Below are 21,012 nucleotides of genomic sequence, written 5' to 3'. Positions count from 1 at the left end.
GCTATAGCCAACTTCTGACTTCCTAATCATGCGCCTGCCGCACTTCTCCCTACTTGTTTCTGCATTGTAACCTTGTCCCCCTTTCCAAATCTTCTGATCCCAACTCTATCACCCTCTTGTTTTCATTCTTCTTTCAGGTTAAGAATAAACCCTGCAGCCTGTCCAGATTTAAATCCAAAGTGGACCCAAACATGAGGACAAAGCCATTGTCCCCAGGCTCCTAACTCCATATTGTATACCATGCTCTCTTGTCTAGCTATAACACATATGCTTGCCTTCATCTAGATCAGCAGTTCCTAACATGGGACTCAAACGACACTTTCACAGAGGTTGCCTAAGACCATCAGAAATATCAAGATGTTTACAGTACAATGAAGAAGCAATGAAAACAATTTTATGGTTGGGGTTATCACACCATGAGAAACTGCCTTAAAGGGTTAGGGCATTAGGAAAGTTGAGAACCACTGATCTAGATAGAACATGGGAAGATCATTACTTTAAACTATCCCCTACAGAAAAAAAAATCTCATTTGCATAGCAACTTCTATATGCCTTTCATACTTTTGTTTCAAATTAATCTGGGCATATTTTTCCACTGTATGTTCCTCTCCTAAATCGGACTCTGTGTTTCTCTTGTATTTGTATTTAATTTAATTTGTAATATATTTAATTTGTATTATTGGCACCACTGGGAATGACCAATCATTTATAGACACAATAGGAGAGTGACCAGGGCATAACAAGATCGAACCTATACTTTGGGCACATAATAGCTACTTGACTAATGTTTCATGAAAAAATGTTTGTGTTAATGAGCGAATAAACGCAAGAATGGAGCATGCTTGTGCCTTCAAGCCATCATCTTCAACACCAATTGCCACAGGGATGCACCAGTTACTTACTGGCTGAGATAGACCACAGGTGGAAACAATACAATGCGGGTTAAGTAAGAGTTCTTTGTTTGAGCTCCATAGACAGGTAGACACAACATAACTGTTTCACTTCAGGTTTTGGCATAAGAAGAAAGCAATGTAAAGTCCAGAGAAATGAGGTGTGCCTGGCATGAGAACTTGTGAAGGTTGAAAGAAGATGCCATGGCAGTGCCATAAAAAGGAACCTTAGGTTAAAAGTTTTCCAAGCAAAAGACAGTCAAAGTTCTTAACATCAGAAACCGCTTTTAGTCTTTTAGAGTTCCCTTATAAAACTAGCACCATGGTCTTATTTATTTCAAAGTTTGGCTTGGAGTCCAGTGAGAAAACAAAATGAAAGGCACCCCCAATCTAATAAATTTATGGTTATGTTCATGGCATGTTGGATTTATTTTATTATATTTATTTTCTAGATGTGGTATGTATATGTATGAGCTGAGCATAAGTATTCTGTTTTCAAATATAAAGCAAAGTGGGCTAAAAGGTTTTAAAGCACAGGGTGAGACAGGGCACACAACTGAGGATGGGTGTTAGCATCTCAAGAGAATGAAAGAATACTGATAACTTTTCCAGCCTACAATCTGTTTTGCCTTTTGTACCACTAGGCGGCACCACTAGCCTGCGAATGCTCTTAATGCGACCAGGACAGCACCTTTTTAAGCAGTCATTGGGTCAAGGATCAGCACAGGATCTGAAAGCTTTTGATTGACCCTTCCTGTTTTTCAGAGTCACTATTAACTTACATACATACACACACACATACATACATACATACATACATACATACACACACGTATATGTACACACACACATATAAAATACATATACATATATTTTAATGTGTACCAAAATATATTCTCATTACTTAGGGAACCAGCTCTGTATTTGCATAGAGAAGAGAGGGGCCTGTAGCTTAAAGGCATTCCCCTATTGTCTTTTTCTGTTTGTTTGTTTGATTTTGTTTCTCTATGTATCCCTGGCTGTCCTGGAATTTACTCGATAGACCAGGCTGAACTAGAATTCATAGACCCCCCGTCTCTGCTTCCTAAGTGCTGGGATTAAAAGTGTACTGTCTTTTAAAGAGAATTCTCAGAAGGCAGAACACATTTCCTTTAGTTTCATAATCTGTTTTTCCATGACAATTTTATACAAGGTGGTAATTAACCATTAAAACATTGCATGTGCTTCAGCAGGAACGTTACAGTCAAACTAATTTAAACCAAGGTCAGTTCTCCAAATCAGCAAAAGAATTCTGAAGGCAGGCGACAGACAGGGAAAGTAAACTAAAGGAGAGGTAAGCAACAGATGCTATTAAAAGGAACTCAGGGCAGCTCAAACTGGTCCGAGGACATTCCTAAAACGGCAATTAGACAAATCCTTTCAGAAATTAAGCCATCAAAATGACATTACAGTATACTTAAAAAATGTATTTACAGACCAAAAGAGCAGCTATCGAAGCTCAGCATCTTGGCCTGAGGGGTTCCTTTCTCAGAGCAAACAAATGTGTAGGAGGAAATTAGATCCTAACCTGAGAAGAAACTTCAGATTGTCACAATAGATTTAGGGCGGTGCTATCTCTTAATTCCCTCAGTGCTAAGTGGAGAGTGAGTTAAGTCACTTGGTTGTTTCTGGTTTCTTTGTCATCGTGGGATGGTTAGGATGACAAAAGTCTCCTATGACTTTTCCAAATACCAGCAGGTGTTTAAAGACTGACAGTGGCTGACTGGGGCCCTGGCTGGGGAAATCATTCCTCTAGAAAGGCTGGCAGTGACACTCCACTTCACTCCAGAGCAAAGGGACAGTGTCCTTCCTCCTAGAAAGGGATTCTTGAGAAAGGAATTACCTTCTCATTACTTTCAAGGGTCTATAAACTTAAAATTCTGTTTATAAAAGATAAAGTGAGGGGCTGGGATGATGGCTCAGTGGGGAAAGCGCTCGGTATACAAGTGGAGGATGAACATTCAGATCCTCAGTAGACAGGCAAATGTATGGTAGGTGTGGCCACTCACCTGTCCCGAGAGTCTGAGACTCAGGAGATCCTCAGAACCAAGTGGGTATCTTTAGTAGTTAAAGTAGCAAACTATGGGGCCAAGTGAGAGACCCTGCCTCAATAAGACAAAAAGGAATTAAGAATGACAGCCAGTGTCAATCTCTGACTTCCATACCTATGTCTGCACACACACACATGGACCAATACACACAGGCAGGGTGGGGAGAGAGGAACAGAGAGACCAAAAACATATATAGGAAATAAAAATTTAAAATACAAAGATACAGGCTTACAAATGCATTTGAAATGTCCTCAAATAATATGTTCACTCCCTAAATGTAATGCTGAACTAAGAGAGGTGCCCAAATAGGTGAAAAGAATTGTTCACCCACTTTAAGGGAGATCTAGGCATTCTGATGATGAATCCAAAGAATACGTTCTTTTTTTAAATGTCAGATTTGCAGTGGGTAGAAGGAAGGACAGCAGTGTCCAAGCAGAAGTGGCCGAGAGGACGACAAGGTCTCAAGGAGGGAGCTGGCAGAGGCAGGGAAATGAAAAGCTGTGCAGAACCTACTCCAAAGAAGAGAAATGGGAACAAAGTAATAGAAAACCTGTGATACAGCTCAAAGGGGCCTTGAGCCCTGGCTGGCACAGGCCATCTTGGTGAAAGCTTACAAGAGAAGTTTGCAGTCCCAGACACAAGGAGGGGCTCTGCATCTCCATCTGCAGAGAGGCAAGCAAAAAGTGGAGAAAATAGGGCATCTTCAGCCTGAGTCCCCAGCAGCCTTACCTTAGAGGCAGCCACAGTTGTGGTGTTTGGGCTCAGTGAGGAAAGATTACAGACCAATTATTAATGCTATCTGGTACTTTCAATATGACCAGACTCTAAGTCCAAATTAAAATCTGAAAATACAATGCCTTTGGCAAAAGTGCATGAAACTAGTTAAGTAAATTATGATCATAAATCAACTTTCTATCTTTTCTTTGATTATTAAAAAAAAAGTCTATTTACTGGTTTACCTTTAGTTATCAGTACTGCAGCTCCAGTATCCACATATCCTTGACAAGTATCCCCTTAAAGGTCTAATGGCCTCATGCTTGTATCCAACAACAAGCAGATCATTGGCTAACACCTCTGTGGAAAGAACATTGTAAAGAACTTTGCACTTCATGACACAGCACTGGGTATCAGAAACAAGTTTGCCTGCTCCAGTAGATTGTATGTCAAGCTGGCCGCCTCCATTTCCTGCCCACTGAGTCATGTGCCCCCTCCCCTTCACACCGAGTCAGAGTCAGAGCCCCAGTGGAGTACTGGTACCACGTTGTAAGGGGTGGTAAGGGATGGTTGTCAAATTTCAGAAAATATGCACACCCATTATTTGCAAATTAGAAACAGCCATTATGAAAATTATCTAATTTAACCTAATCGTCTCCTAAAGCTCTCACTTCTCAACACCACTGTGTTAAGAATTAAGTTTCAATATCAATCTCAGAGAGATGCAAATATTAAGATCATGGCAAGGAGAATGGTGGCTGGAAGATGTAAAAGGCAATCTGATGCCACTTGGGAAACTCACTGACAGGGGAGAACTGGATGACGTACGTCTTATGAATCATTACTGTCCATTTAAGATAGGCAAAATAAGGAAAAAGTGTCAGTTAAGATACACATCGCCCCAAGTTGGGTTTTGCTGGAGAACCAAAATAAAAGTTCCATCCTAATGTTTTTTTTTTTTTTTTCTGAAGGTTTGGTTTCCAAGCTGTGACATTGTTGGGAACTAGTGGAAGGACTTTAGGCGGCTAGGTGGAGGTGTGGTCTTGAAGGGATGTTTTACCTCAAAGGTCCTTCTGCTTCCCCTCTAGCTTGGTGGCCTCCCTGAGGCGAGCAGCCTCCTCCACCACATGCCCTGCCAAGCTGAACTGTATCACCATCGATGCAAAGCGACAGTGGACTGAAACCTTCCATACCATGAGCACAAACAAGCCTTTCTTCTTTATAAATTGATATCTAAGGTATTTCACCACAATGACAAAAAGGTGACCAAAGACACTACTGGTGACATATTTTGTTGATGACATATTTTGGCCATCATCAGAAGATGCATAGTTTACAAAGACCTTAAATGTCACACGCTTCAGCTGCTTAAAGCATCCCTTAAGTAGAGATATACTGCTCTTCCCGCCAGTTGTGTCCCACTGTAAGGAATGGCTCGTAGCTATGAATTATTAGCTTGAAATTGATTGCAAATTGAGATCCATGCCTCCTGTGCTTCATATGGACTGATTCTTCAAGTCCCTCCATGCACACAAGTCATCTAACTATTTTGTCATTTGCTTCAAACCCCTTGGGATTCTTCAGCACAAGAATGATGGTGTTCAAATACTTCAGCCACACACGGTTTTGTTGTTTGGACTTAGAACCAGTGTTCAAGACTCATTCCGGTTTGTTTCAATTTTTAAAAATTCCCTACCATTTAACTATGTTGGCTGAATAAATGAAGAGCAGCTTGCATCTTGACCTGAGGCCTGGAGCTTCCAGAACCATAAGATAATACATCTCTGTTGAACCCTGTAGTTTGTGGACATCATGTCACAGGGCCTATACATCAGCCCTAGCACATGGTTACAGCGTGTGTCTCTATGTGTGAACAAGTCCTACTGCAGCTGATAAAAAAGCAACCTGCCCAGTGTCTGACCTTTGTCCTTACAAAGTAAGGGTGCTGCTGAGCTGTGGTCTTCAGGGAGATTTGTAAGGAAGTGCCGACAAAGGAACCATCACTGTAGCACTGCCATGACCCACCTCAGTAGCTTCTCACTAGAACGGAAGCTACAGCCATCTTAAGGTACTGCTTTACCAGGGTGTAAATGAGGTGCCAGGAACAGAACTGTTACAGGTTCTGTTAGCAAATGAATAAAGGTCATTTGGGTTTCAATTGATTTCTGATGGGAAAGTTAGTAACCAATAAAAAGGCCCAAAGGATCAATTCAACAGCCATCAATTGATGAACTGGATGTCACAACCTCCAGTTGTGTATTTATTCCTTACAAAGTACGTGCTACAGTAAGACTTGAAATTGCTTAGAGGAAGTGGGGAAAGGAGCTCAGTGACTTTGCTTCCAAGAGCCCTCTCTCTAAGGAAGGATTGCTGCTGCTGCCCCAACTTCAGGTAAGGCTTTGTACTCGTCACACCTCAAAATCATATTCACTTGTAACCTTGTCTGTTGAGCAAAGCTCTGAAATCCTGTGTAACTATAATGATTTGATTTTATTGCAGCTCTTTCCACAACCAATATTAACATATTTTAGGTCACAATTATCACTATATGAGAAATCTACAATAAAAGTGACAAATGGGGATCTGTCAGCTTTCTCCTTATCACATAGAAAACCTGAATCTCTCTGTCAACACCAGCAATTTCTACCTCCCACACCTGTGGCTCCCTCTGCAGAGTATTTTACAAGGAGAAAAGCATCTTGGTTTTCTAAATATTTTCTCCCAAGAAAATTAATTGGGTCACTGGACAAACAAAGTCCATGTCATGCACAATAGTGGAATTAGGGCATCTGAATGCACCATCAAACACAGGGGAGTGTTTCTTCCTTTTTCCTTGATAGGCTATAGACTCCCTCTTTTGATTTAACAAATTACTCTGCAAAACTACCCACTCAATTTTTAGATTGCTGGAGTAGTGGTAATATCCACGAACATGAAAGTACAGGCCATGTTTAAAAATTACCTGATGTTAGCTTTCAGGCATAACTGAAAGAAACTGGTTTGAATGGGACAAAGAAAGTGAATTCAAGGCTACCCTGAGCTCCATGGCAAGATGCAATCTCAAAAAGGAAGGAAAGAAGGAAGGAAAGAAAGGAAGGAAGAAAGAAAGGAAGGAAGGAAGGAAGATCCAAGAACTAGGCAGTAATAGAGAATTTAATTAGGAAGCATAAAGTTTGGTCCTTAGCAGTGTAAAAGTAAATAAATTCAGAACAAGATAACAATCAGATATCAAACAAACCACAAATAAATATTTGTATTAGCTAAGCATCTACTATGTGCACACAATTATACCCAAATTTGAAGACACATCAAGCTAGCATCCTTGGTAAGCTAAAAATATCATCTAATTATGATTAAATATATAAAGCCAGTTCACATGTATGGGATTCATAGTATACAGTTAAATCCTCAAGATGTCAGTCATAGAGTCTACGTTGCCTAAGAGCTCAGAGATTGGCAGTAAGAAATAAGGGGCCATGATAAAGTGCCAACCCAACATGACCATGTTTGGGAGAACAAACCCAGTTTAGAAAGCTGTTGGAACAGAGTCTCTTTGAGAACACACCCAGATGGACAGGAGCATTGAACAACTATTCTAACACACACACAATAACATTTGGGAGACTCTGGTCTTTGTTTTTAAAGCGAGGTAGGTGAAGAATCAGAAAGGAATTCTGAACCCTAATCATCTCCAAATAGATTTAGGGAAACAGTACTGTGTCAAAGGATGCCTTAGGGAGAAAAATAAATTCTGCCTTTAACTATGTGGGGTTTCACTGACACACTGGATTGGTGAGCATTTTCTCTTCCAAGGAAGGTGCAGCACGTTACGGAGGAGTCCTTGCTTCATTCCTGGGCTCTCATGAACATCATCACTCTGGTGTAAGTACAGATGTGGTAGTTAACAACATTCTGGCTCGCTTTCAGCTGGTGAGAGTTTCAGATGTACCTGACCTTATACACAAATGTCATCTCCACTCCCTGAAAATTGCACAGGGATTCTAGAATTATACTTAACTGCCTGATTAATTACTGGACCTCCATGGAAATTACTGTCAAGATTACGACAATCATTCTACCCCTGATTCTCCTTGATAAACATTTACAATTTAACATATTTGACAAAGCCATTTGTATACTGCTATAATATAAATGAAGGTGTATTAAAGCTATAGTAAGTGTATGATTTTCATAGTCTTAAAATAACTCACTAACTACAGACAGTTCCCTGAGCAATTACAAGATGTTCTATGTTAATTTAGGAAGGAATTCCAAACAAGTCATTTAAAACCTAATAAGATGCCATTAAATGAAGGGGGACTGGGGGGGGGGAAGCTGAAGAAAACCCTAAGGCTTGAACCAGTAGAAATGATTCTCAGAGCTACTGACCCTTGCAAGATCCATGTTTTGCTTTGGTTTCTAAAAAAGAGGCAGATTTCTAATTGAAGGTGATTATCTAGTTAGTACATCCCAAATTGCACACATTTCTTATATTGGTTCACACCCACAGCTAATTAGATGGTGCATTTATCAATCTGGAAGTCCATGGAAACCGTTTTATTGATCTACACATTGAAAAGATGCTTCATCAGCTCAGAAGTACTATGCACTGGTACTGATGACAGCCAGGCCTGATGTTCATCTACATCTCTGAGCTGAACTGTGAGGCTGATCCACGAGGGATGAATTCAGAGAGAAGGTCACAGAACAAAGGTCCTGGTTTGCTCTTGGATTTTCTAAATCGTGGACACCAATATGTATTTCAGTCTTTCCCCTGAAACAGACACACTGAGACGGTCACAAAAAAGACACAAACAGCCACATACCATTGTAAAGACAGATTCCTATGTCTTAAACTATCTCCACACACTTCTGAACTACCTGCTTCCAATCAAAGATGAGGAGCCTGACTAAGGAAATTAAAAAAAAAAAAAAGACACAAAGACACAGATGCACCTCTATAAAAACTAATGCTCCCATTAGTTGGGTTAATTAAGATTAACACACAAGTTGTTGGAACCCCCAAAGTAGACAGGAGGTAATTTACTAAAGAAAGACATAAAAAATGGGGTAACATTCATTCCAAGTCATTCATTAGCCCCACTGGAGGTCTGAAGCTCCCCGTCAATACCAGAGGAGTTCTCATTGCTGTGGGTCAAAGTGACATGTGTCCAAATAGCCTACAAAGGTCAACCCACTATGTGTTTGCACAAAGGTAATATACAAGTGAACCTAATCTTGTATGTTACTGGGAAACCCACACACACCTCACATGTGAAGGGCTGCGGTTGTGGATTTGTTTTCTGAGATGAGAATCCAAGCCTGGCAGTTTCCCACCAATCCAGACACTTAAGGCAAACTCTTATCTTGATTCTCACAGTAGGATGTTGAACTCCAGGTGTTCAGATGGCAACTGTGCGAAATCTATTTTGGCAGGGAAAGCACCCTGCCCTTACCTCCAGGGTCATGTTCACCGTGCTGATGGCCACTTTTATTTCACCGTCTGACAGCTCCTTTAGATCTTTCAACATTGTTTGTTCAAGACTTAAACCTGTGGATAACAAGGGAAGAAAAAAATGACACCTGTGGTCCGTTAAAGAAAAAAAAAAAGAGTATTTGCTAAGGAGTTACCTTTAAAAAGTTGTTCTACCAACCTCAACATTTTAAAGTATCATTTTTTATCTGTAATAAGCACACACTAAATCAAAAATTTACATTTGTGGCTGCATCTCTGCCGGGAAATATAACCTACCTCTCGCAGGGCAGGACATGTACAGAGAGGGATGGCAGGATAAAAGAGCTAGTGAGAGATTAAGTGATCAGAGACTAGCTAAGACCACAGGTAAATGGGGAGCGTGTGTGTGTGTCTGGGACTAGAGAGAAGAAGCTGCCAGAGCCTGGCATCCCAGCACAAATGGGGTAGGAAATGCCCGCACAGCCGTAGGTCCCTTTCTTCGAGCCTCACTGTTCTTTCCATTCACCAAACTGAAGCCAGAGTCAAAAGAGCCTGGAACAGACCACACTTGGGTGTCAGGCTCCAGAGTCCCAGAGTAGGCAGGGTGGGGAAGAAGTGGGCAGCTTCAGCATACAAACTAGCTGAGTAATAATACCGTAAAAGGCCCAGATTTAGGTGACCCTCCCTCTAGTTTTATAATTGCTAGTTTAATTTTATATAATTTGTATTTTATAAACTTCATAAAACTATCACAGTTGAGCCAGGCATGGTATTGAACATCTTTAATTCCAGCCCTTGGGAAGCACAGGCAAGTGGATCTCTAGGAGTTCAAGGCCAGCCTGGACGACATGGAGAGCTCTAGGCAAGCAAGCCAAGTTTCATAGTCCCACCCATACAACAACAATGGCTGTCTTATTTGAGCTAATCATCCATGTAATAATCTCTGGCAATAGGTATTACTGACTTCCTTATTTGATGGCATGAACAATCTAAATTGACCCAGCATCATACTCCTCTGGCTGTCTGGAATCTTTGATAGCCACTAGAGCCTACTGTGGGGAATTCATTCCTCACCAGACTAGAGAGTGTTCACTATTTCGGTGGTTTTCTGGTTTAACAGCAACTAAACCTAGTTTGTAGTACTTCATCTGTTTCTGCTGTGGTAAGATACCTACTATGACTAACTTCAAACTGTTAGTCTAGTATTAGCCAACTCACAACATTCCAGAAAGTTAACCACCAGGCTTTACCGCCAGGGTGGCCTGATCCCATCCAGGGCTGCACGCTACAGGGGGCCACCCTAAGACACAGATTTAATTCTTTCTCAGAGTTTCTTAGTGAGCTTTTGTATCCTACAGGGCTTACTTGCTGGATAAAGCACTTGAAAGACTCTTCAAATAAACGACGTTGCCTTAGGGAAGCTCCATGACCCACCAAGTATAATCCATGGGCTAACTCATAAAGGTGTCTATCCCCAGACAGAAGCCCAAGGAGTGGGTTTCAACATAGGAATCCTGCTTCCGGACCCAAAGCACAAACCCAGAAACCCCCCCACAAGCACACAGAAGGTAAAAAGAACATACGCACACTCAGATAACGCGCTACACAAGCCACCCATCCAGGAAGCAGCGAGAGAGACAGGGACAGTCACTCACCCTGAGCACTGAGCTGGCTCTCCTGCAGCACACTGATGATGTCATCCCTTGGAGGCAGGTTGGGAAACTGTTCTTCCAGGATGGAGAGAATTTCCTCCTGCTTCTCTGGGAGCTCAGGATCCATGCTCATCCACTTGAATAGGATGCTGCCTGAAAGACACAGAGACAAATACTCTTGAGCTCTCCATCAGCCAAGACAAGGAACAATGAAAATCAGTGTCCTCATGTAGCAGATACTGGCTTCAGTGGCTGGACTGGTCCCTGCTCTCCAGGACACAGTTTGGGAAGAAAGAACAAAACATCTTCACACAAACACAGGGAAGGAGATGGCCTTGGTTTTAAATGATTTCAAAATGGAAGTTAATGGCCAATCATTTAAAATTTTAGTCAATTCTATCCACTTTTAGGGATCAGAGAACATTCTTCCAACTCACCATGCTACCAATTTTATATATTAATTTACTTCTTTTCATAACAATCCCATGGTGGACAGCTACACAGTCTGATAGTGTGGCTAACCCAAAGGCTGTTTCTAGCCTTTCTTTTTTTTTTTTATATGTATTCTTTTTTTATTTATTTATTTTATGTGTATGAGTGCACTGTAGCTGTACAGATGGCTGTGAGCCATCATGTGTGTGGCTGCTGGGAATTGGATTCAGGACCTCTGCTGGCCCCGCTTGCTCCAGACCACTTATTCCGGCATAATTCACTGTAGCTGTCTTCAGACACACCAGAAGAGGACGTCCGATCTCATTATGGGTAGTTGTGAGCCACCATGTGGTTGCTGGGATCTGAACTCAGGACCTTCAGAAGAGCAGTTAGTGCTCTTACTTGCTGAGCCATCTCGCCAGCCCTGTTTCTAGCTTTTCAAGCACCATACACAGCTTCAAAGTAATTTACAGTTATCTAATCATATAGTCTCACAGCCTGGGTCTAAACCTCAGACAGAGACTACTAGTTTGCTGCCCCAGTTTTGGGGGGAATGCTAAAAGAAAAAGAAAAGCTGAAGAGTTAGAAGCAGGTAGCAATGGTCACTTCAAACTGTCTTGCTGGCTGTATTTGTCTTCTAAGGGAAATAAAGGATTATTACAGAGTTTTAAATAGGAGGAGCAACATACTATAATCTACATTTTGTATTTTTATAAGCTAGGATTTGTACTCTGGCTCTCATGTGGAAAATTAAGTAGATAAGAAAGGTAGGAAGCCCAGCTCTTCTCTTCTCTGTTCTGTGCTTGTGAATAGAATCTTACCATGAAGAAGATGGGACAGGTTTAGTAAAGATGACCAGTCAAAAGTGGAGGGCAACCAAAGAGGTTTTGAGAAATTTTTGACATAAGAATATTAAACATAAAAAATGATTATTTTTCTCCATTTGTATTTAAGACCAACACACATGCAAATTTCACAAAAAGCATTTATCAGCTTCTAGATCCGGTAGACCTGCTGAACAAGAACAAAGTTCTATTCACAGCAACACAAAACCTTCGAACCTATCAGAGCAGCAACTTAGGAGTTAGGATGGTGTGTATACAGAGCAGAGGCCCAGCTTCCCAGCAGTCCTATTTATTCTGCTAATTCAGAAGTTGTAGCCACTGGGCAGAGAAGCCTCTAAACCTAACAGTGGTCTCATGCGGCCTTGGAGAAAGCCCTCAGGGAAAAGGACTCTTAGCCATCTGGGTTTGGGGATTAGAGGCATGAAGGGCTACCAAACTAGTTAGCTGCTTGATCTTGTAAATAAAGTTTATGGTGACACAGACATCCCTGTTAATTTGTACATTGTTCATAGGCTTTTTTAAATATATGAGGTCAGACTTAAGTGCCTCAACAAAGCTTGAAATATCTGCTTGCTGGCTGTCTTTGGGAAACAGTTGCCAGCTGCTGTCAAGAAGAGCAAAACCAAAACAGAACATTCTCCACTTATTGCAAATCCTGTTTTGAGTCAATTTGAGCAGACAGATGTGGTCTCTGCGGCTCTCTACCAGCTGCTCTGAGATAGGAAAAGAAGTTCACTCTCACCACCTTGACCCTGTAACTAATGTTCAGCTGTCACTCAAAGGCTACTACATAGAAGGAACTAAAACTGTGCTGTAAACTGTGGAGGGAAAACTTGTGAGAAGATGAATGCAGAGAGCCAAAGGGGATGAAATGAAACTGGCCAGAGAGTTACAGTCTTTGAACCAATCAAGTGAAAATTTAAAATTCTCAATTAAAAGGCTGGCCTTATATCGTCTTCTGCAGTAGATCAGATGTGGTGGGGGACTGGAAACTAAGTTAGAAGAAAAGATGTACACTGAAGCATGGAGAGAAAAATGTAAGGACCTAAGAACAGGAGGCGGGTTTTAATATGTGTATGAACAGCTCCTGCTAGGGAAGGGGGAGAGAGAAGTTTAACATTTAAGGAAAACTATGAACCAAAATCATAGTTAAGATAAAGCAAAATATTGTAGGCAGTAAGACTGCTAAAAATTACATTTTAAACAAAGATTAAATCAGAGAGAAAGAAAGCATACACTAACCAAAACAACTGCAGAGAAACAGAGAAAAGAGAAGGGGAAGGGGAGGGGCTTAAAGAGGAAGGGGAAAAATTAAAACTGCTTTCCTCTCACAAGAGGTGTCTGCAGAAGCCTGAAAGAATCTACAAATGGCTTGAGAATAGTAAGTAAATGTAGCAATTTGCTGCATCTAAGGTCAGCAATAAAACCTGCATTTATATAAATAATCACAAAAAAGCCAAATTTTGAAAGTTGAATGGGATTGAAGTATAAAACATTTAGCGTTATGTACTTGACGTGATCAAATTAAGAATCAACTTTTCTTTGACTTGAGGATTTTTTTTACTAAACCTTATTTTTAATTTTGGCAAAGTGCATAAAATTGTTGTCAAATAATAAAACTGATCGTATTCATAAAATTTAAGCATATACTTCAATATTTTAAGTAGTCTACATGGAGTACATGTTTTATTCATTTTTAAATGACTATAAGAACCATCATTACAAAATGATGGATAAGCATCATAACAAACAGTGATGATAAATATGTAATAATATGTTTTTAAGAAAGTATTTTAAGAGTTAAAGTGCATTTTTCTTCAAATTCTATAAAGATAAGGCAGCATGTTTACATATTTGCATGCCTTCCTGATATCAGGCTTAGGAGCAGCTAGCTGGATTCTCAGATCACACCTATAAGGACTCCTGACTCTGGCTGGTTCAGTCTGGCTTAACAGTAGCAAGCACATGCCCTGCTATCGAGGACTGGAAATCCCATTCAAGCAGATGTTCTCTACATCCCGAGTTGTCTTTGATAAAGGTTATGGTCCAGCTTCATCTCAGAACACCTCTGGAGACTTTGCACTTCACATTAGAAACCTATTCATTTTATAAGATTTATTATTTAAAAGCTTGTAAACAAATAAAAACATCACCCAGTAAAATTAGCCAGACCAAGAGTCAAGAGTCTATACAACTTCAATAACTTTGATGCAGTAGAAAAGCTGTCACAGAAGGGATCCGAAGCTAACTTTTACTCTAGTTCTAAATCTGTCTTGGATTTTTTTTTTTTTTTTTTTTTTTTTTTTTTTTTTTTTTGGTTTTGGTGGTGGATAAGTAGATGAAATATATTTGATACTGAAAGTAAAGAAATTAATGTGAAGCTCTGCTACTTCTGTTCTGAAATCCCAGAAACATATTTAGTAATTATACAGCTTTGTTAAATATTGGTATCAAGATATATAGTAGCTGAGAACACCTGCCTGCACATTAGAACCTGGTTCTTAAAGAGTGTTGACTTAACTTCTAGCAAATTGTGAGGACATAAACAATCCATAAACCTGTACCCAACTGTCTCCCAGTTATTCACAGGCTGATAAGAGGGACATAGAATTAAGAGCAAGCTACAAAGAAAGCAATTATAATAAAAATATAACAAATGCTTCATTTCTATAGAAGAATATCAACCATAATATCCTTTGTTCAAAAGAATGGAGATGGAAAGAGACTCTAGCCCCTGCACTCTGCTAACCCTGCCCACACCCCACTGCACCTGAAACTGGGAGACAGTCAGCGCAGTCATTGCTGTTGTCCTACATGATGAATTCCCAACAGAAAAAAAAGAGTCTTTTTCTCTGTTTACCTGGGATTTATTTTTTTCATAAGCAAACAAACAAAAATCATTAAGGAATGAATGACAGAGGTAGGCAGAGAAAGAAAAGAGAAAGGAGAAAAAAGACTTACAATGAAATTCCCATTTTTGCTTAAAAGATATAGAAATAAGCCTATTATTTATTTACAATCCTAACAGATTTAGAATGTCTGAGATTAAGAGAAAGGATACCTTTGTGCAGCTGAAAAAAATGAAACCAAGACTGAACAGTCACTTTGATTTTCTAGGAGAAACTATAATTTCTGTTTCCTACCTCTAACCTCTTCCTAAGCCAAGCAGACAGCATAATTCCTCGGACGCTAGAACCATGTGGAAACGGGATGACTCATCCTTGGAGCAAGAAGTTAAAAAAAAAAAAGCCACCTTGGCTCTGTTCTTCTCCCATTTGACCTCCTTATAAGGACCTTTTTGAAGCTGTTAATCCAGTCTACCAAAATAGCAAACAACTGGTCTTTATTAAAGGTCAGCTGGGATTGCTTGGAGAATGGAGAGCCTGCTTCTGAGGACTTGGGCATGGCTTCCACTTCATCCTAGGGCTAAGAACAAGAGCTGCTGTTTGCTTTAGTCTTCAGCTTGTGGCTGCTGTCAAGTCCTTATGCAAACAAACTTGAAGGGCCATTTGGGCAAAGCGTGGACTTGACAGAAGCACGCTTGGAAAGCAGTGGCTGAGATCTCACTGCCAGATGGTTCCTGGAAACACACACACACACACACACACACACACACACACACACCCCTACTCCCTTCTCAATATATAATGATTCAGCAATTTAATGGATCTTAGAGTTGGCAGCTGTCCCCGAGAATACATTTCTGAAGAAATAAAACCAGGAAAGTCGAATAGTCTGACAGGTTCTATATTTGGCACAAATTCAGAGCATGACTAAACATAAACCATAGGCTGCAAAATGTGACTATTACATATGTTCACAATGGCCATGTTTGAAAATAATAAAGAAAAGAATCTTCCAGAAAGAGAGGGGGAAGAAAAACAAGAAGGAAGGAAAGAAGGTAGGAAGGAAGGAAGGAAGGAAGGAAGGAAGGAAGGAAGGAAGGAAGAAAGGAAGGGAGGAAGGGAGGAAGGAAGACAGACAACACAATAAAGACAGACAGGTGGGACAGGAAAAGTCAAAAGATAGATACCAGGGTTCAAGAACCAGGGTCAGTGATCTTACCAGCTATGACAGCTGAGTCTTCCTGAACATATAATTTCTTACACAAATAATTGAAAAGTAATACTTTAGAAATATATGCCTTTCTGGATAAACTGTATGGTAGCAATTTGTACCTTACAATTACTAACTTTCAAATTAAGACAAGAGGCAGTGGCTTTGAGAACACTCCTATTTAAGGACTAGCATGCATAGGTAAGGAAGAAAAGCAGGTTTCTATTGCAGCACACCTCAGAGGGAAAATAAAAACTCTCCACAGAGCTGAAGACCAAGTACCTGAGAAAGAAGCTTATGCCAAAGATGTGATGGACAGGGAGGAAACCTGTGAACAGAGACAGTAAGCACTCGCATCCAGATGTACAGCGCTGAGATCTGCATTGCGGGAGGAAAGGAAAGCTAGCAGCCTCAGTGTCTGCAGAACTCAGGCTAGTGCTTCCAAGGCACAGCAGGTTCTTTCCCCTCTGCGGCTCTCCAGCAGCACCTTTATTAAATTAAACTCCACCTTGAGTGTGGGCTCTTCTGGGAAATACAGCTTCATCTGCATGAAGGACCTGATTCAGGAGACTTGTGCTGTACAAAGAAATCTCAAAAAAAGCCATGGGAGACAAGGATGCTGGCCACAGGGATGACCAGACTATAGACTTATTCCAAGGATGAAGTACAGTGTCTACTGTGGTGTTGTCCTAATTTGCTCAGTTAATAAACAGTGGTAGCTATTTTAAAAGAAGAGAAGTTAAATTCAAATTGTCTCAAGATGGCTACATACTCCACCAACCTTGAAACACTGCTGTCAAACTGAGTTACTTGTTAGCACATATCACTAATGGTCCTCAGGGCCAAAAGGACACGGTGTTGAGAAAAACTACCAAAGAAACACAAGGAGATCTTGCCGCCAATGCCAGCATAATAGGTATGCAAATGACCACCCAGTAACACCCGTAGCAATCAGGTTCTTCAGCACTATTTGAAGAAAATAGTATAGTATATTGCAAACAGTTTGATAGCTAATTATAGTAGTAAGTTTTAGGACCAAGATAATCAAATAACTGAATCTGAATATTTATTTTTGTGTTGAGAGAAAGGCATTAGCAGATACAGATGAGTTTGAATAGAGGCAGATACCTTTTCAAAGGGATTGGAGGAAGAAAAAAAAAAAAGCTACCCTTTAAAATTAGCTTGTTCCTTTTTAGAAACAAAGGAACTGAGCGAGACAAGCAATCTCTGTAACAGAGATAGATGGGCATACGGCCAGTGTGCATTTGATTCACCTTTACATCTACACATACATATTAAACATAGTGTGTGTACTTATAGGTCAGTTATCTATGGACCGTTGGTTTTTTTCATGTAACTCCTTCTTGCATTGAATATTTGAATTAGCTTACCAAAAGGCATGATATATAATAAACCAGGAAAGGAGTCAGGATGGAGGGAAAGGGGAGCAAAGTAAAGAATAAGATCAGGACAGCATAGCAACCAGGGGCTGTGGCAACCATATCCACTTTCTGTCTCTGACTGTGAGCTTCTTGAAGCAAAGTCAGATGGAAATGTGATTCCTGCTGAAATTCCCAGCGTTGAAGAGACGGCATGGGTCCATTTGTGTAAAGCACATAAACATACATAACTCATGTGTAGTGTCCTGGGGAATGAACCCAGGGCTGGCTAAAGTATAAAGCAAAACCAAGGATATATGCCATGGATTCAGAATGGCGGCTACCTCCAGGGAGGAGTGGGCTGTAGGCATGAGAAGGAAGCAGTGCCCTCCCAGTGTGCCTCTTTAGATGGGCAATTATCAAAGGTGTTTCCTTCCTGAGGACTCGCCAAGCTGCATATTTATGTTTTCATAAACAGTTTGCATTCTTTTCTTTAGATGTACTATGGTTCACAAATGGTTATGTGAAAATTATGTACATAATCCTTGAGGTTATATACGCAATGACAATCAGTGAAAACAAAAACTAGTCAGTCATTGCAAAACAATGAAATAAACTCCAATGAAATCCACTAGGATTTCTACAAGCTAAAAAAGAAAAGAGAGTTAGAGAAAAGAGTTATTAGTGAAAATCAGTGTCCGTGCTCTAGACAGTAAGAATATCAGAAGGATGGACCACAACAGCAGCTGATTTCAGTATCAGACACTCCCACAATCAATGCCATCATGAAAACAGAGAGTGTAGAAATACTATTTTTTTTAAAATTGTCTAAATTGTTTTTGAAAATGGATTTTTTTTTATTCAAAATATTTTGATTATTCTTTATCCTCTCCCAGTTTCTTCCATATCTTCCCCACTTCCCCACACAATCAAATCCACTCTTGGAAAATTCATCCCAGTGAATTTTACTATGTGCCAGGCAAAGTGGAGGTGCCAGATAGCCCAGTGGACAGTGCACAGAAGGGCTTTCTTCATGAAGCTGGCATTCTAGAGAGAGCAAATAGAGGAGCATGTAGGGACAGGTAGAAAAAGAATATCAGAGGGAGTAAGCATGCTACAGGGAGAGATGGTGTGAGTCCTCCAGAGTGAGAAGTTTGGGGATATCTGATCCCTCTGGGAGGCTACATCTCACGAGAAGACGGGTGTTTGAAGGGGGAAAGAAAGGCCATGCTGTTTGCAAACACGGAGGGCCTGAACTCTGAATGTGATGAGCTGTAGCCAGGAACTGTCATTGCCTTATTTAAACCTTTTAAAGGCATCTGATTTTGTGGCAGTCACAGATCAAAGCCAGGCCTAGACTGGGTCTCCACCAGCGATCATGAAAAATGTCACTGGAAACCAGTTACAATAAGATGAAACTCAGTTATGACCCGGATACAAAGCTAGCTCAAAAGCTTGCTAATGTGCCATCATAACATGCATGGGCAGTTTCCCGGGAAACTTTTAGAGGAACTGTGAAACTCTTGGACTTTCCCTCTCCAAATTGTAGAAGAGAGCAAGGCAGAAAAGGAAAGTCCTTGGAAGAGTTGAGCCAGCCTGTCCTCAGCCTTTCCTGTTGGCTGTTCCATCAGTCTGCCTCCTGGCTGTTCTATACTAAACATTTTGAGGATAATTTGGACCTACTAGGTCTAAAGTGAATTGTGGAAAGAAAAGAAAGCTTTATTCACAACCAAATATATTTTCATGCCCCATATGCAAAAATGAGCAAATGGCTGTGCTCATTTTGTGGCACTAAAGTTGATGGACACTTTTTAATCTGAATACCAGTCCTTGGAAGCAGTAGACTCCAGCAATGGAGAATAGCAGCATATGGCCAGTCCTGGTCTCTGTAGGAAGGTTAGCTAAGGATTCACATAGACACCAAAATATGTGGGTGCCCTAGACCCATGTGTAACTTGATGCAGGGTTTGTTTGCATCCTGTGCAATCTTCAGATATGTTTCATACAACTTACAATACTTACTATCACTTACAATACTTAGTACAGTCGCTTGCCAGGACAATGCAGAAGCAATGTAAGCTGTTAGGGCTGAGCCTTTTAGAGGATAACAATAATGGGAGATGCCTTTATTGTGGCTGATACAAGAACAGTTGAAAATGATTATTTTCAGCCCAAGGTTGGTTGAGTCCATGAGGTGGAGACCATGGATACAGAAGGCTGACTGTGACTGGACCACACAGCAGTGACCCTCACTGAAAATAGATGGAATGCAACCTGGGAAAGACCAGGCTAGGCTGAAGGACCCTGCATCACATTATCGAAACAAAAGGTATATATTTTGCCTTGCACGCAGGATTATATATACGAAGCATGTAAAGTATTGGGGGGATACTCCAAGGCCACAGGAACATGGAATTCTGATCCGCACGTTCACTGTCACAGATGAGAATCTCCTTTGGAAGCTATTAACAGCCAGAGGAGCTGGCTCTCACTCTCTAACCAGGGTGCAGCAGGCCCATTTAACATTCTTGTCTAGTGAAACAGTGCAGGCCCTTGTCCCTTGTGCCTCCTTCTAAATGCACATTTTTAATATTCAATATAATGCTACTCTTTAACAAACTCTTTACTCCCTGCCTCTCTGATGAAGCTTCCCGGGGTCTTTAAAGGGATTGTTAACCCAAGAATGGATCGCACTCTTTCTGCACGAGCAGGCCCAGAACCAGCCCATTAAGCTTCCCATCTTTACTCTGGCAGCGCCGCTGTCCTCACCTCTGAGGAGATGTGCCAGCTGCTGGGTGATGAGTTCCGGAGCCTCACGCAAGAGCTCCTTTAGCACCAGAGAGGAGGAAGACTCCGGGAACCCCAGCTCACCATCACTCTGCTCTCCAGGGTTAATGACTCTGACAACTGCAGATTCCAAAGTTCTGTCCTCACTGTAAAATAAATGGAGAGGAAGAAGAGTTATGGCATGTTTTCCCACTTCAGGGCATGATTCAGTTATGATGATTTCCCCTAAGTGGCCCAAAACATAAATTCTCATGACTGTGAAGAACAGGACCTAACTGGAGCTAGTGAGTTGCACCTGCAGAGCAAGCTTAAGGAGCCAAGTTCAGATCCCCATGTAAAAGCCTGTGGTGTTCCAGCTGTGGCCACTCCAACACCATGAGGGGGTGGGTGGGTGGAGCTTGCTGGGGCTTGATGTCAGCCTGTCTTAGCCAATCAGCAAGTACCATGTTCTTTGATTGGCCTTACCACAAAAGATGAGGTTGGGAGGAAGAGATCTGATACAGATCTGTGGCCTGTATGAGTTTGTATGTTTGAATAGGTGCTGGTGCACACACTCACACACACACACACAAACACACTCACTCATACACATACACCCCTCTGACACACACACACACACACCTTCACACACATGCACATACACTCACACACACAAACTCTCACAAACACACTCACATAAAAACACACTCATTCTCTCTCTCTCTCTCTCTCT

At 41.0% G+C, this 21,012-nt stretch overlaps 1 protein-coding gene across 20 annotated transcripts in view; it reads right to left on the bottom strand.

The window, feature by feature from the left end:
- The window catches only part of Prune2 (prune homolog 2 with BCH domain), a 254,707-nt gene that overhangs the window by 185,320 nt on the left and 48,375 nt on the right, over positions 1 to 21,012 (bottom strand). For 18 of the 20 annotated variants that reach the window (XR_004123517.1, XM_031389852.1, XM_031389858.1 and 15 more), the window contains exons 4-6: positions 20,283 to 20,446; positions 10,805 to 10,954; positions 9,151 to 9,245 (exon numbers count right to left, since the gene is read on the bottom strand). Coding sequence is in view for 19 of the 20 variants with exons in the window: in XM_031389852.1 (XP_031245712.1) it covers positions 9,151 to 9,245; positions 10,805 to 10,954; positions 20,283 to 20,446 (409 nt within the window). In the remaining variant the exon portion in view is untranslated. The other 2 variants (XM_031389869.1, XM_031389870.1) reach the window with 2 other exon arrangements.

The sequence above is a fragment of the Mastomys coucha genome, unplaced genomic scaffold, assembly GCF_008632895.1.
Source record: "Mastomys coucha isolate ucsf_1 unplaced genomic scaffold, UCSF_Mcou_1 pScaffold21, whole genome shotgun sequence".
NCBI lineage: Eukaryota > Metazoa > Chordata > Mammalia > Rodentia > Muridae > Mastomys > Mastomys coucha.
This window is presented reverse-complemented; position numbering and strand designations above follow the sequence as displayed.